The sequence below is a fragment of the Magallana gigas genome, chromosome 2, assembly GCF_963853765.1.
Source record: "Magallana gigas chromosome 2, xbMagGiga1.1, whole genome shotgun sequence".
Classification (NCBI taxonomy): domain Eukaryota; kingdom Metazoa; phylum Mollusca; class Bivalvia; order Ostreida; family Ostreidae; genus Magallana; species Magallana gigas.
Genome location: NC_088854.1, coordinates 13,645,248 through 13,663,328, shown reverse-complemented (window position 1 = coordinate 13,663,328; position 18,081 = coordinate 13,645,248). Strand labels below are relative to the sequence as shown.

General features: G+C 33.7%; 1 protein-coding gene and 1 long non-coding RNA gene across 12 annotated transcripts in view; one reads left to right on the top strand and one right to left on the bottom strand.

Annotated features, from left to right (window-relative positions):
* Positions 1-18,081, bottom strand: part of LOC105329024 (dipeptidyl aminopeptidase-like protein 6) — a 111,120-nt gene that overhangs the window by 74,649 nt on the left and 18,390 nt on the right. For 2 of the 11 annotated variants that reach the window (XM_034448049.2, XM_034448058.2), the window contains exon 1: positions 17,520-17,754. The exons of 5 other annotated variants lie outside the window; for them this stretch is intronic. In XM_034448049.2, coding sequence (XP_034303940.2) covers positions 17,520-17,609 — 90 coding nt within the window. In that variant the 5' untranslated portion in view covers positions 17,610-17,754. Of the gene's footprint in view, positions 1-922; positions 1,830-8,295; positions 8,455-17,519; positions 17,755-18,081 lie in introns of those variants that run through there. 4 more of the 11 variants (XM_034448057.2, XM_034448065.2, XM_034448059.2 and 1 more) reach the window with 4 other exon arrangements.
* On the top strand, positions 14,221-14,849 carry LOC117688154 (uncharacterized). Its single transcript, XR_004600899.2, has 2 exons — positions 14,221-14,398; positions 14,623-14,849. It is a non-coding gene; the product is annotated as an uncharacterized lncRNA (long non-coding RNA).

Sequence of the window (18,081 nt, the reverse complement as noted above, 5' to 3'; positions counted from 1 at the left end):
ACATGTAATTAATAACAAATGATTTTCAGGGGTGGAATGGAATGCTATATACTGCATAAATTTCTTTTCATGCAGATAATCATTTAAAGAGCACAATTTTATTTGCCATTTACGCAATATCATATCAAACAAAACATTTTCTAAGATGAAAGATTTCAAAGCAAATGTGTACTTGTTTGAAAACAATGCAGCTAATTACAATACAAAACAAAGGTACTCTTTCTATCTAGAACAGTTGATTAATCTTTTATACATTGAGTCATTTGCATATTTTAGTGGCTTATTGGCTTCGGGTGATGTGGTTAATTAATATAATATGATTTGCCTCGTCTAGAGAGTCAGTGTTTTCCCATGGTGGGGCTTTTTTATCTTTTGAATGCCAAACGATGTAAAGGACAGACAACAAGAAGCCAGGCGAGGGGTAAAAGCTCTTTTGGCAAAATGTCTTTGGAGAGCATACTGAAAGCAACTGGTAAAAATAAAGCTACACAAGTCGTTAGCCCTGAATTAATTAAAGGCCTTATAACCATTTCTTCTCCTTGTATCTTGTATGGCTTAGAAGTAACGTTACGTCTTTAGTTATCTCAACTCATGATGCATTACAAGAAATGTTTAAATTAAAGCTTTTTGTTTCGCTTAACATCATGATATTTACATTTACATGGAACAGTTACATGCGATATGAGTGATGATTATCATAACTGATACATTTATAATCATGCATTGACCGTTTGTAAAATACATGTATATACATGTATGTATGTAATTAACTACTGTAACATTCATTATAGTTATGAATGGAGATTACAAGCAAGCAACGAGGAATCTCACAGTATTGGAGGATGGTTTTCGTTATGAATTCCTCGGTGGTTGTACTGACCAGCGTGCCTGCATAAGTGACGTAAAAACAAGAAATGCCTACCTCCAAATCTACACTGGTGGCCCGCTCGGCTCTGGCCGAAGAAACAGCTCCAGCCGTGGATATAGTCATGGTTTTGCCGCTCTAAGTTAAACCTAGGAGCTACCAAATTCTGGGTCTTGCTTCCTTAAAGGAAGAAATTTTATAGTTTTCCTTGTAGACTTTTCCAAAAATTAAACCAAACCCGACAAATTTAAAAAGATCCAAGTCAGTTTGGAGCACAAAAATTCTTCCAAATTAAACAAGGCCTCTCACATTGTGCAATTCACTTGTGATTAGAAATTCCAGGACTTGCTTCGTGTCCAACAATAACTTAGGTACACCTGCGGTGCATTCTTCCCTTTGTTTACAAAAATTTCAAAAGTCAATCAAGGAAGCGAATAAAATTGCAGGAGTTTTGTATAAGTACCAGCAGGTGACAATACAAACACTCTCGCCAATACTAATGATTTTTTTCTCTCTCAATAAAGACTCGTTACAAGTATTTCCATTGATACAGTGCTTGGGTATACAGCTGTAATGCTGACACAGACGGTCATATTAATTGTTTGTCCCGTTCAATCGCTTTTTACTGTCCCTTTCTATGCAAATTTGGAGTTAATCAGAGTAACTAGCCAATGGACTTATAGTCCGCTCTACCAATCTTTTTCTCTTGGGTCCCCTAATGCTTTATCCAAGCTTTACAGAGATGTATACACCGGCTTGACGCGAGTGTCGTAAAATCTCTACGGGTAGTATGCTCCTAGATCCAATCATTAATACACATTCACACGTATAATCTCCTCACTTATTAACCACAATTCTTTTATAAAATCCGTTTTAAGAAGTAAGTTAAACCCGAAATATGCAAGATTTTGATCACAACGATTTCAGCATCGCATATTCATCGTTTCTCGTCGAACAGGTGATTGTGTCTACTGGGTTTCACTGATAGGAATAGTATAAACAGTAAGGATATATAGAGATGTCGTTAATTAGTGTGCCCTATGATAACCCATTTCGAATACATCTAAGTACTGACTAACTAGGTCCAGCTGCACCGTTTCGTACTTTCCTATGGCGTGATTCTTGCCATGAACAGAGGTGGAATATATATACACATTAATTAATGAAATTGATAATGATAAAAGACAAAAACATTTCGCCAGGAGTGAGCGTATTTTCATTCATGTTGCATGGACTTTTGTTGAAATATTTATTATTCATCGCATAACACCATTACATGCCTCGGATAACAACCATCTATACTGTATTTCTATGAAGCATACACGTTCGCAGTGTAAAGACTTTGAATGCAAATATCAAGGTTTTATTTATTAACGAAATGTAAATTCGAGGTTCTGTTAGCTAAAAACAATAGGTTCAACGAACCAGCCAAAGCTTCAACGATATGCAATAGTTCTCTGTGTTATTGGACAAATTGTAGAATCCTTCTTGCTCAAGAGAGCATGAACCCTTAGTTTTGCAAAGACTTCAGAAAGACCGATATTTCATTTAACATATCAGGGCGGCCTCTAGTGAATTCGAAGGTATCGATTTCAGCAGGGGTCTCCAATTAAATTTCGGTTTTATTAGCGGTTGTCTATGAATACATATATAATGCAGTCCTTTGCCATTGTAAAATATTTACTGATTGGCACATTGTTCTTACAATATATATAGACTCTGATACATAGAGTGATATACATGTATTCAAGGCGAGGTAAAATCAATGCTGCTTCACACCGTTAAATGATCGTAGCTGGAGGTGTGTCAAAAAGCTATGCTACAGGGAGTCGTCATTCTATCGCCTCTTTTTTAGATACTGAACAATCGAAAAATCAATTGTACTTAATTGTTAAATCTATACAATATCACAATGTGTCAAAAAATAAATTAATTAAATGGAAATTCACTAAGTGGTTAATTACACAGTTTAAAGCAGTACTTAATATTGGAACTGCAAAGTTTATTATTACCAATGAGGAAACATTTATTAGATATATTCTATTAATCAGGTTACTGCTGATCAACATCATTGTTCTGCAATGATCGAAGCCGTTTTAAATTAAAACCTATATATCAAAGCAAAAACTAGTATGTCATTGTTTATATTCAATCTTTCTTGAGATTGTTGATATAAAGAAATTTAAAGTATACTCTATTCCGTATCGTCACACAGATGGGAGATATCTAAAATATAATAATTATAACAAATTTGTATATTTACTTTAAACTTTAAAGTTTAAATCAAAAGATTATTTAAGAGTGTATATTTCATGATCAATGCACTCTAAAATATATAACATAAAATGTTTCAAACATTTAAAAAAATTCTTCCACAGGCCCTTTGCATTTTTTAAATAACGGTATAAAACCGTTACACCAGTATTATACACCATATCTTACCAGGAACCAGTTGTCTCTTATCAGCTTTTAATTTTGATTGTTTTTTAGGATTGAAACAGTGAACTACTTTTAGAATCAGACTCCGTGGGTAATAACCCACCTCTTGCAACGAATAGTAACTGTTGTTTCGACAAGGTAGTAAGAAATCATCATACTGTCCTGCAGACATAAAACTAGATGCATAAAAATGAATGTAATAGGATAAACGTTTCTCCGACGCCGCGTTATCGTCATCCTCTCTAAGGCGCTTAACTGATGGCGACATGTACAAAAAATCTAACTGGCAACGTAGCCAATCAGACTCGTACCCCTGCGGGCTGTTACTGATACATATTAAGTAACACGTCGTATGAGCTAATATGATTATCAACTGACCTTGGACCAGGCTAACGACCCACCCTCAGATTAGGAACAATCTGGGTGCCAAGAATAAGTTGCATCGCGAAGCTTTTCCACAGCACATGAATTTGATCATATAGTTATATGTCCTTGACCTTTATCAAATCATTCTTGCATGTCTATAGGGTATAAACATGTATATACGTAACACTGTGCAGCAAAATATATTTTTATGAATCTGATGTACAAAATTTTATTGAAACGTTTGTGTGAAATTCACGTCTTTTTTCTTTCATAAAATCACATAATGCACAATTTGTTTTGAATTTTTTATTTCTTTTAAGAATATTTAAAATTCTAAAAAACTTTTTTTTAAAAATAAATTGACCTTCATGTTATGTCTTTTTTGGAAACGCAATGTCAAGTTTAGTACTAGACACAAACGCGTTGTACAGACAGATAAACAGACGGACAAAGCTGATACTTCGACACAATCAAAAAACGATTTGGGTATGATTTTCATATCGGAGCTTGCTTAGCATTGTGTTTGTAGACTTGCTGACTTCGAGTAAGCAACCTGTAATTGTAATACTGAGTTCAATTCCAGAGTGTAAAGTAATCGTCCATAGAAAGAAAGAGAACCAGTCTTCAATATACTGATTATATACAAGTTGCTGCTCTGTCTGATTAGGAACTTTAAGTAAGTCAACAAATAGATTAATTCTGTTGACGGGAAAATGTCAGACGTCGATTGGGAATAATACAGTTTGACGATAGTACCATATATATAACTGTACAGGGGTCCCTGTAGTATGTTTGCCGGTGCTTCCAGGATTTACAGAATAATACAGTTTTTTTTTGTACTTTTAGCGCCCGTCTGGGACAACAAAGTAGTTCATTCTCATTGGTTTGTCAATAAATTAAATTTGGGATATTTTTTCGTTCTTACCATCGTTATTGTCACTTTCTGATACTCTGTCATAGTTGTTAGATGGACTTATATTAGTCACTTGTTTGGCGCATACGACGACTCTATAACTAGGGACATTTATCTAAGGACATTCATTGCGACTCAACAAGAAAATCTGGAAAGATCAAAACTAAAAACGGAGTGAAACATGCCAAAAGGGTAGAAGTGACCTTGACCTTCATAGTTTCAAGGACGTGCAACTATTACAACTAAAGCTGATAAAGAGTAAAATCCTATACATATAATATGTTTGCTTCTGTAAATAATTGGTTTTCAACTGATTTTTGGATTGATTTTTAGATAAATGTCCCAACGTCCCGTATCATGGTGATTGTTGTTTATAAAGAGGAGAGTTCACCAATGTATAATACTAAATCTACAGCTACATGTACTTTGTCGGCTGTTTCTGAAGGTAAAGGAATCATCAACTTTCTGCCCTTAATGACAACAACTTTAGTATCTACACACATTGATTATTTTTTCTTCCGGTGTACTATGAAAACCTATCGTATTGGCCAAGAGCATTGATTTCACAAATTTTGTAGAGGCTCTCTCTTATATCATAACCATTGTCTTAATATTTGTCTGAAATACATCCAAGAATAGATATACCTTTTAAATATTGAACGCGTTTCTCCACACGATCAATACTATAGATAGACCTCTGCCCAAGCACTACCTCACATGACCTAGGGTCAATTGAGTCCAATCTTGTATGCATCTTCCTTTTTACCCAATTTATCGGCAAATTCCCGAGAGTAAAATCGTGTAAGTAAGATATCATTCGGGTTTCATCCGTAGAACCAGGGGTAGAAATATAAGTTGATTAATGCTAAACAATAATCAAATCAAATAAATGGCCCAGTTGTAAAAGAAAAATATATTAATTTTTTCTGGTTAAAAATAAAATAAGCTCTAATAAGACTCTTGATATTCAAATAAGTAAACACATTGAATTACTCTCTGTCGTAATCAAAAAAATTATTAGTTTCAGTGGGAGGGTTGTTTTTCTTTGTCTTGTCTTCTGAGACCAAACAGGATAAAAACAATTTTCAGTATATAACCACAAATTTCGACTTATAAGGCACCACAGGGAATCACCAATGTTGTAGCAACTTCAACAACTTATTATAGATTGATTACATTTCTTGTCCCACCTGATTTTTTTCCTCAAACACAGATAGAGATCCCCCTTATGATGACATTAATTGCAAAAGTTGTACTATATCAGACATGGGTACACAGCTTCAAATGATTAATATCTCTTTACGAACATTGCAACTTCCATTTGTTATCAATAGGAATATTCCCTGACAAAAGAAAGAACAAATATTGATCAGCCTGGGGATTGAGGTGATTATAAAAATATTTATACTCCTGGCAACTAATAAAGCAGGCTCGCTTAAGTCATTTGATACTGGGATAATTAATAGTTTCCTTCAAAAGAACTTGGACTATGACCTAAAAATACAACAAACAGAGCTCGCTTTTAGGATATGATGTGCATTCTCTATAGTTCTACAGAGGAACATGCGACTTCAAAATACATCTGACATTAAATTCAGTGTGTACATACATAGTGAAAGAGAGGCAAAGCATTTTTTTTCTGTTTCCTCATACCAATTTTATTCTTTTGCATATTATAGTCCGACACCCATATACCTTTGAGAAGTTTTCACAGAATGCATCAAGTTTTATGTTACAATTAATGATAATTATGATCCTTTGCATTTTACTGACACATTGTACATCAGTTACCCACTGGCAAAGAAAAGATAAACCAATAAAAAATTGGCTACAACCTAGCCATCACTTTATTTTATATGCCTGTTGAACATAAATTTTCCTATTTACATGTACACATGCGCATAAATGATAAATTCCGATTTCTTATACGGACAGACTTAAAGTTTACACAATGCCTGTGGGCCACATTGTTTGCCATCTATTGTGGGCGATTGTGAAACACTGCTAAAATCAAGGGTGGGGATATTTGTCGACTAGAATAATATATAAGACATTCTGTCTTCTATAAAAAGACAAATTCTATAAAAACACAAATGTTTCTTCCAAAAAGGAATCTTTAAGTTAGTGAATCAGAAACATTGTTTTAGCAAATGAGTCATGATTCAGTTTCACCTTTTTTATTTCTTTGTCGGCATTAACTTGCATGATATACGATTACACGAAAAGCCTCGCACAAACCTGTCAATATTTTTATGTTACAATCTATACCCTTTAGATATTATCTTACGATTCAGCGATAAGCACTTTTGCAAATTGAATAAAGACTGACTAAGGCCAATTTTACAACGATCCGTCATCAAAGATTCTTAAGTCATTAGCAATACAATTTGCTGGAGAGAAAAATAAATCTATAATGAGATCATGCAGGTACAGTGACCAAAGTATTTCTTCCTGAGCGAATTCGAACATAGTGTTGGGCTTTTTAAACTTTCTAATATCACGAATGCGGCGCAAGAACTAAGAACGTGCTTATAACACAACTGTTAACGTATTTTGAGAACAAGAATTTGAAAATTAGTTTAAAAAATAATAACATTGCAGCATCCTTTCAGTAAGGAAGCAATTCTGAATCAACAGCATATCATCAGAGTCAAAAATGGGGACCTGGGTCGATCCATTTCCTGTTTTTGGATGGCTTTATCCTTTAGAGATGCTAATTTGTTTACACTTTCCTAACATTTCAGAGAGATGTCCAACGATTTCCTCTCACACCAGAGGCACTGCCGATATCGTGTTTCAATCAACCAAGCGTTAGAATTGGGTTTTCAAAAATCAAAGAAAAATCGCGACCTAGAAGTGCTAGTCATTTTGAAAATGAATGAAACAGCAGCCATGCGTTATTTAAAGCGGAAATATGTTGTATTCTTCATCCGTTTTTCTCAATAAAATGCGGTGTGTTGGTGGCAAACAGAGTTTTCTATGATGCCGTTAACAAGAAAAGTATGTTTCACCCACAGTCTTCTATGTTTCCCCTCTAAAAAGTCCAATCTATTTTTCTTACAGGATATGTTTCTGCCTGAGGTTTCTTCTAATTGTGTGGCATGTATAAACAGTAGATTATGAAGCTTTTTTTAAGAGCAAATAAGTCATTTCTTTTATATTTAACTTTGTATTTTAATTCACACTTGTTATTTAGATTTAAAAATCAAGATCTGTTCCTACAATATCAGAAATTATAGCGACATAGTACTTTCCAAAAGTCCTGCAGATAAATAGTATATCAAAAATCAAGCTCTGTCGTATGCAAAATAAACGTATTTTTATCTAAGACGAAAGTTTTTTTTTGCGGTGATTGTAATTAAACGGAAATAATGTAAAACGTCGTTTCCATTTAATACTAAGCATTAAATGATATTTATTCAACATGTGTTTTCTCGTGTTTAGATATTTAATTTTGCACACATGTATAGATTATTTTGCAAATATTTACATGTTTACAATATTATGCAACATAATCATGATGACGTGTTATGTTCAATAGATTTTTTTTTCAATTTAATGACAAATAATGTCCAAAATATCAACAGTTTAATAGCAAGTCACATTTAATTGTTTACACGGTAAAAAAGTATTGATATTGTGCAACAGTAGAAAAGCTTTAACATTTGCACATAAAAGACGGCATTACTGAAAACAAAACATGTTTCCTTACCTGAATATCTACTTTCCTTAGACGCACTACCCTTGGACGTTTAGCTAAACCGCTAGTACTAGTCGATGCATTCATCACTGGTTATATTTTGAAAACCAAATTATAACGTCTTTGGAAACCACAAAGGAAGTTGATTATTTCCTTCAATATTCAACCAGTCTACTGCACCAGTTCATGCTTGCAAACCAATGTCACATACAAATCCAAAAAGAGTGATTTAGATCGGTCGAAAAAACTGGGTAATCATATTTTCAATAAAATTTCGAGCCATGTCGCAGCTGAATTTCACAATTGCCTGACCATTTGTATTAAGAGTAGTCCATGGGCTGAGAAATAGGTCTCCAAATAAAACAGAAGTTACGGTACCATTGCCGAACTGCTCAAAAGAACACTTTGCTACAAATTCTATATCAGCAACAGGAAAGGCTTACAGCCTTCAACGAAAATACATTGTACATTAAACTTGTATCATTTCTTCTCATGGAAACAATTTAATGGCAATAATTATTGACAAACAATCTTATCCAATCTCAGCCAAAAATCTATAGCAATTCAGACATTAATGGTTTCGACAGAATATGACGACAGAATTGTTGGGCTACATGAAAATAAGTCCATTTCATGACGACTTTCCCTGTCAACACCCCTAGATCAACCGTTATTGACACATGTAATAATAAGGTCGCTCAATATTGAGAACAAAACAAATCACGATTTTATTGATTGACTAAATTAACAAAGGTCAAAATGGATCAGAAATCCGAGAGCGGTTTCTTTGGAAGCCTTCGAAGTCACGTGAAGAAGACGATAACTGACCCATCAACGCTTAATAAGGAGGAGGAGAGAGCACCTGCCCATGGGAATAGGGGTGGGTGTCCAATCATTACGGACAATTAGATTTCAGATCATTTGTTTTATAACGGACACCTTCTGTACTCCTATTCTCGAATTCTTAAATACGAAACATCCATAAACATACGGTCATTGGTTTATTTATTGTTTAGTTGCCTTAATCGACTGGCCCATCGAAAATACCGCGTACTCCAGCTATTCGCTCGTGCTGTACGTTAAAAAAAAGCAAGCAAAAATTACAGACGATTTTACTGGTTTAAAGTTTGGTTCTATAGGGAACATTGGACGTTAATTAAAAATAACAAATTGATATCTTTAGAGTTTCTTATACATGAATTCAATTTAAAAAATATTGCTAATAGCGATAGCTTTAATTAAAAGCTCTTAAAATGAACTTTACTATTGATGAAATTATTAATAGTATGTCGAATACATTAAAGTATTTTTAAAATATATATAACTTCTTGATATTAAATACTTCTACATCATTAATTTGTTAAAACATCAATATTTTCCCTCTTAATAGACGAAAATATCAAAGATGAAATAGTCCACCTGACCCAAAAACAGGGTATATACATGTACTAGCATATTTTAAACTTTTGGGTTCATTTAGAACATGCATATGAATAAGCAATGCAATTTTTTTTATCATCTAAAAAAATTAACTTCTCCTTGCCTATATACTGACGTGTAGAAAGTTTTACATAAAAACAATCAACTTGAAAGGAATTAACCAATATTCCAAGACATAACGGTCCAGATTGTCGTCTTAAAGACATTTATCCCGATTGTGAGACCCTTATAGCTACGTAAAATTGATACATGTATTTGTGTTCGCAAGAAGTGAATGTATATTTACGTGTACTGACGGTGTATGGAATATACATGGTCTTCACGTGACAGCTGTAAGCCAATGATATCCTTACAATATAACAGGAGGTAAGATATGGATCCATCCAAGCAATCTGTGAACGAAAATAATGGAGTTTTTTCTGCATACAACTCCATTGCACATACTATAGTGTTTACTCTGAATTGCCCAAGGGGCAGGGTCTAAAGGTAAATTGAAAATTTGACCATTTTTTAAAAATCTTCACTACTTCACATATAATCTGAAAGAAAAACCGAATTCATAGTTATGTTGACCAGGAAACCCTCTACTAAACTTGTAAATTTCATGATCCCAAGGGCATTGTTTTAATACTGCAGGGTATTGCCAAAGTGAACATATAATGTTAACGTATATATATAATGTAAATCAGTTTAATAATCTTCTTTGCATCTAATCGCACCGAGTAGAAACTGAATGCATATTTAGATAGACCATAAAGCTGTCTTCTTGGCTTAAATTTCATGTCACCTAAAGCAGGGGGCTAGTATATTCTGGTCATTATATTTTATCCTATATTTTGCTCTGCTGTTGTATTTTTATGGAAGAGGTGAATACATATTCATATAAGAGAATGATTAAAGCTGTCAATCAAAATTAAGGATGCTTGAAGGTCAACAAATGAACCATCAGATCTTCCGTACAATTTATATGATATATGACATTTTTATCAAACTATTATTCAGTCAAGAAAAAATCCAAATATTTCAGCTCTTAAATTCAGTATTTGACTTTACATGTATGATTATATAGAGCTCTTCATCTTAAGATGCTAAATGCAGCCTGAAAATGAGAAGAAATTCTGTCTGGCCCTTAGGGATTCATGGGGGGGGGGGGGGGGGGGAGGGGGTGCTTAGATAAAACAATCCATCTTTAGTTTATTTATGAAAATATATGCAGTCACGTAAAAGCAATCTTGACATTGAACAAATTATGGTAAACTTTTCCTATCATTTGAGATTTGAACCTTTTTAATATCTGGTCATTTATTCTTATAGTAAAGTTTTTCGCCAAAATTATAGATTTCAAATATACCTGTCTTTTTTCAAGATTTCAGGTGATGAGATGGCCATTACCCTATTCTTTCTTACTCAAGAATGAAGCTTAATTAAATACATATAAGTGATTCCTCGGCAGGTCCGTGCATGGGCTATGGTACTTGGGTGACCGTGAGGGCATGTGGGCCTCCTGTATGTACACTGTATTACCAAACATAAAATATATTTTCATTAACTTTAAAATTTATGTGTCAGTTGGAAACGATGTCAATTCTGGTGTGTGATTTGGTTATAGTTTTCAACTTTATGGTACAGCAGTGCGTCCATTCTACTTCAACAAAAAATAAATAAAATAAATTTCAGTTGCAATAACGATGGTTTAAACGAAAAATTATTTGATACTTCAATGCCTGAGAACATTTTATCACAAACCAATACTTGTTTCTCAACTTGATGCTGATCTAAAAATTTAGTCGTTTTTGACGGAATAATTTCTTAACACCTACATGTAAATGTCGGGGGATCTTATGGGTAAAGTAAGAAGTACGTCTTTGGTATCATTTTGACATTTACCCTTATGCATGATAACCCATTTTTAGAATTAGCAAGGGGGCAAAAGGCACCAGCGGTCACCTGAGTAACATAGTAAAACAAGGTGGCTGGTATACATGTTTTATTTAAAACACCCTACCCCCATCCCCAGGCAGACAGAAACTCACCATGTGGGCATTTAAAAAAAAAAAAAAACAAACAAAACATCGTTCAGTGTTATCATTTTGTTACTCACTCCTTCTATTATAGCCATTCAACCTTCTTAAACATTACATCACCATACCAAAATCATTTCAAATAATGCTTATCAGTTTTTTGGGGTAGCCAATTATTACTTTACTATCAACAAGTATTTTTGTTTACTTAGAAATTTAAACTGTTTTCTTTCAAAAATACTTGCATAATTCTTTTGATTATACAACTTCTTAGTTACATTATATTCAATGATTAATTACTAAATATAAACACGCAAAGGAAGATAACTCAATTATGAAGATGCAAGAAAAGATAACTCCATTTACTGTTACCTTCCTCAACCCTCTTTCCAAATGCTTTTACAATATCTTAACTTTGATAGACAGCTTCATTCTTTCTCTTCTCTCTTTTAAATTTGCAAATTTTCTTATTTGTTTCATCGGATTTCCTGAGCAGAATAAAATAATAAGACAGATATATACCCCCCCCCCCCCTCCAGCCATAACCCTTCCTTATGAAGGTGACATGAAATATTATAAATGATGACATATCAATGTTTGTTTTTTCTAAATATGCAGTCACTTTTTATTCCGTGTCAGTAGACTTTCTTTCAAAACCAATGAGTTGACTCAGGTGAACAAAAAATTATCATATGGGAATTCAGTTAAAAAGACCGTTTCCCCTCCATAATAATCGCAAAAATACCACCTAAAATGTAAGCAATATAATGAAATGCAGACCATGTTAGCTATCGTCATTCTTTTTAATTCAGAATACATTCGAAGGATATTTAACAACTAATGAACTACAAACGCTTTACTAGTTAGTGTAAAGGCTAATTGTAAAAGCTCGTATTAAACAGAATTTCTGCAGTAAAATCGACACATTCTTTGTTTTTCGCTCGGAGGTTTGAAATCAATAATTCAGTTTGCATCAATCATCAAGGCAAAGTAATAGTTGCTCTGAAACAATACTGGTTAAATATTTATCAAATTGACTCATCTATCCTTGTAAACGGGTCTGCCTTAATAGTATTGGTTTAAACTTTGCCAATCTTCTAATGTTGAGGTTGGTGGAAACATTTCAAAAAAAATTTGAAAACTAAATTTAACTCTTTACAAACAGATACAAAATAATTTTTTTTTAAAAAGTAGAAGTCCTTACATGAAACTTGAGGCTGTTTGTAAAAAAATTGCAAAGAAATATTGCATTCTCTCTAGTTCTGTAGAGAAATCACGAAAGAGCGAAAGATAAAGCACTTTGTTAAAACATTAAGCAGGGGAATAAATGTTGCTCTAGTCTATATCCCATGCATGCTTATCCTAGAAAACCTTACAATTTACATTGCTTTATCCAACACGAAGCTGTACAAATGAATTCTTTGGAGAGGATAACTTGGTATGGTGTTTTAATGCCATTGGCATCCGTCCTTGCTGATTCCATAAAAAGAAATTAAGGTTTTAACTAGTATGGTTTGCCTTCAGAGCGGCAGTCAACAAAGGATCGAATGTCGAGAATGCGGATTATAAAGTTCACTTTCGGTTTTAAGGGGAAACAGTCTTTATTGGCAAAAACCAATGATGGTCACGTGACATAATCAGGCTGGTCAAAGAATTGGTTATTGCAAAGACAAGATGTCCTAATCGCGTATTAGATTGAACGGTATCGATTTGCTGCCGCTTGCCTTTATATTTCAGGACTTTTTACTTTCATATCAACTACGTAATATACTCCACCGCACGGCGTTTTATTACTTTCAAATGTCAACTGAGTGAGTCTTTGTTGTAGGGTAAAATATTGCTCATCTTCCCATGCGTGTTTTTTTCATTTTGCTTTGTTACAATTTTGACATCCATTACATGTATTTGTGACAAGGCTTTGTTTTAACTAAATTTTCAACCCACGTTTCTTTGGATTCTCCTTTAATACTTTCGGTGTCATGGGAACATCTAAAGATCTCACAAATCTGATTATTTGTTTGTGTCTTTTTTCCTTAATTAAATTCTAACATTGATTGTGGAAAAAAAACCAGTAAATCTACGGTCAACAAATTAAAATAGATAAGATAATATGCCTTTTGAATGTGAAATTGTACATTTGTAGGTAGGATAAGGCAACAGAGAGAAATGACACAGATTTGTTAACGTTAGGCATCTAAAGATGCTAAGGTAAGATATCTACATGGCACCAGAAAAGGATACACTGATTTGATACGATTAGAATTCAGGGATGTTATTGTGATGAATAATCGTCAAGGTTATAGGCACTGTCACAATTATGTTCCAACCATACTCCCATACTTTTGGTTGAGTTCTAGTATCTAAATTTTGTTTGAAATGTATTTCCATATTTTTGGTTTATTTATATATTTTTGCTTGCATGAGTGGTCACTGGGTGTAGTAATACTACTGGAGAAAACCTGTTTAACAGGTATTATTTATTTTTAAATAAACTTGCTTAGTGGTTTGAAGAGTGAGGTTAGATGTATTCTGGGCGACAAGCTGTGTGGACGTGTCTGTACTCTTGGTGAGATATCTTGGGCGTTTCCCATGCTGTGTGATCTTGGGAACGGCATCCCTGTGTGGGCTTATTTGTGTGAGAGAGATACAACCCAGTAAGTGTTACATTATTTCTATTTTTATGGTTGATATTAATTCTGCATTGTGAGTAGAGTTAGACTACAGGTATGTGAAATTGTAATTTAAATAGCTGTTATGTTACGGTAGCCCAGAATTGTAATATACTGCAGCGGTGTGTTTAATGAGTCAGTATATGTATCTAATTTCAAATATGTGTATAAGAAAACTTATTATGCCACGTTGTTCGATATTTAAATAGGTGACCACGGAGTGGGCACGTGCACGTGGTGGACCATGTTATATCCGTGGAAGGACTTATGGTGGGACAATTAATATCCAAACCAAAAACTTATGCTTTCCCAGTCCTACGGAACTTACCTGATGTGAGACGTCTTGTCGAATGCCATCTAGTCCATCCGATAGAACTGATGTCAACAACCTCCTAATTATTGTATATTTGTAAATAAATTGTGTTTGTTTTGTAAATTTTGTTTTGTTTGACTTACAAGGACCATCCTTTTACCAGATTGGTGAAATGTGTTAAGAACCTAGTATACAATTTGAATGCAATTGTGACAGGCACTTGGGATTTATCAGATATTGGTTTCAGGGTTGTATAAAGATGTTAGTTTAAGCTTCGAACGGATGTTAAAAAACCTGTACTAAGTTTATCCAAAGATGTACGTAGGTAATGGAGAAACTAAATTGCTAGGACGACTGATGGAGGTAGGGCAAACATGGATGCGAGACGGAGGTAACGAATATGAAGCACGAGTATGCTACTCTTCAAGACCTTATTTTGTTTTAACTAAGGAATAAGAAGTAAGTTAGCTTTTGGGTAGGGATTAGGCTAGAGTTCTGCTGCAGGTCAATGGAGGGATAAAGTCGATCAAACTCACAGTGTAAATACATGTATAAAATGGGGAAAGGGGACATGGCTTTCATTAAGAAAAAGATTACTAATAAGTCTACAAGGCCAGTATCCCAGGCAATAAAAGGTTAATGCCTTCGGTTTGACTTGGACTTCACTTCAGTGTACAAATTTGAAGATGAAAATAACGTTCATGAGAATGTTATGAAGATGATTCAAATTATTTCATCTTTTATTGTGAAATTTTGTTAATTATTACTATTAAAATTGACACAAAATAAACATCTAATATATTCATTTTCATACAAAAGAAATACCAGGATTTTCTTCCAGTTTTAAATTTATGCCGATTTTGCAAAATTAAATGCATTTCTTTTGTCAACAAAATTTACTTTTTTTCTGGTAGCGGACACCCATAGCTTATAAATCATGCATTCACAATGCCAACAATTGGCAACAACAGTTGTTCAATAGAAATTAATAATCACATTATCAATATTTCCGCCCGTATCACTGTTTGTTGGGAGATATCAGTCATAAAATGGCGAATCTTCCGTTTTAATACACACCAGTGCTCATTTAGCCCTCGAAGGATTCGTTGTCCGAACAAAATGATCTATATCAATGTATTTACTTAAAGGAACTTCATTGATGTATCGCACATTTAATATCAATGCTCACGCACGGTCAACATTACAAAACCTGAACAGGTTATGTGGTACATGTAAAATTAATCCAATCAATATCGCTTGGGAATTTAAAAAAAAATAGATACGATGTTCAAAGATGCATTTGATAGCCTATGTTTCTATTTCGATTTAACGAAAACATAACTAAACTTGTCAATTTTTTTTATAGTAAAGAAAAAGATAATGATCCAGGATCTTTGTTTCGTTTTGTTTCGCAAACTGAAGAAAACATTTATGTGCTTTTCTTTTCATTTCCAATATTGATTAAATCATTAACTGTGTGCGTTCATCGTTGTTTTGGAATGTAAATGACAATGACAACATCTTTTCTTGAATAATGCAAAGAAGTAATAAGATATTTCTCTTTACTTTGATGAAATGAAATCCATGAAAAGTGTTGCTCAACAAAAACCCCGACTAATCTTGAGTAATCCGAAAACACCAAAACGCAAGCAAATCTACTAGCATTGTGTATGCCTCAATTAAACTTTTTATTTTGAACAAACTGAGATATATTCAAACCCCTTCCACCTTAATACCAGCTATCCATTAGATGCAGATAACTACTCATAAGATTGCCTCGGCTATAAAGTTCTATTCATTATGCAACAGACAATTGTCAGCAACTATAATTACATTCACTTGCGTAATTTTCGTTTTAAGTAGAAATTAAGGCAACAATTTCATTAATGGTTTGATTTGCTTAAGTCAACAGAAATGCAAATATGCACGCGTGATTTCTATTACTTAAACGGATGTCCCATTGTACATTCCAACCAGTTTATTGACTTCAATTCTTTTGCAAAATGTCCACTTGATTAATACATGTTCGTGTCTTTCTGTAAATATTACTTTTAAAGTATTGATAAATGATTTCAAGCCATCGATTATTAAGGGAGATGATCCTCAAGTGATTTCAGCTATAAATATTTAAAAGGCAGTATTATAATGTCGGCTTCCAAATTTGTTTGAACTGTCAGTATCAATTCCAAGAAGAAACATTTAAAATAAGTTTTTTGGGCAAATGCAATTTAATAAATTTCATATCTTCTTTGTGTTTTCTTTTTTGGCATATTTTGTAACAAAGTGACAGAAAACCAATGGCGTTACATTTTTATCTTGAATATAAAATAACTTAAGAACCTCATACGTACAGTGTGTTTAGATATTAACTTTTAAACAAGGTTGGAACCATTTTTCTAAAATGCCACATTTTTAGATTGTTCTTTGTGCCTATCATTATTGAATTAATTTAGGTTTGGTGTTTGTAATTCCTTTTTACATTTTGATAGTTCGAAAGAACATCAATTGCAGAATTTGTGGTCTTTATTCATCGGTAAAAACAGCAGAAAACCTTTTAAAATTGTTTGTAGCGTGTTACCTAAACCACAGAAACAGATTTTTCTAAAAAAAAATCTATTTGGAGTAAAGATGAATTCATTTCAAATTGCTGTTAACACATGTATATATACATGTATATATGTGGGTTCTCGAGTATCATTTTCTTTAAATAAGGTACAAATCTTAGAAGTATCCGAGTATATAAAACCTTAAAAAATGTAAATCTTGGAGAGGGAGGGGAACGATTTCACCTACCTCCAGGTCCATGGACTGTCCTCCCTTGCCTTTGCTTTTCTTTGTTTTTCCAGAGGTAGATCTTACGGAGACTGACGTTGAGGCGTTCATCGCGTCCACACACGACTATCGCGGCGAGGTCTTTGTGATACCGTAAAACGAATCTCGTTAGTTTTGACGCTCTCTTGGGTGACATCAATTAACTGATGCAATTGTGACGGAAAGGAAATTAAAACTATCAATAAATGAAACGGGAGAAAATGCACTGATATATTCCAGACCAACTAGTCTTGCATAATTATAAAAGACCAATTGGGCACCAGAAAACCCTTTCAAAAACGTTTTGTCCCGCTGCGACGATTTTATATTTTGGCTTTAGTTTAACGACGCTCTAGAGAAACATAAAGGAAATGATTCCGTAACCTTGTAATACGTTAAGGCAGCTGCCAGGACGTTAAAAATACAGGCTCTGTCCCATAGGTTTTCCTCAAAAAATCATCACTCATTGTCACTGTGAAAGTTCCCTAATTCGATGTCTTTTCCAGATCAAGAAAGATGGCAAGCTTAAGGTCCATGAAAATAT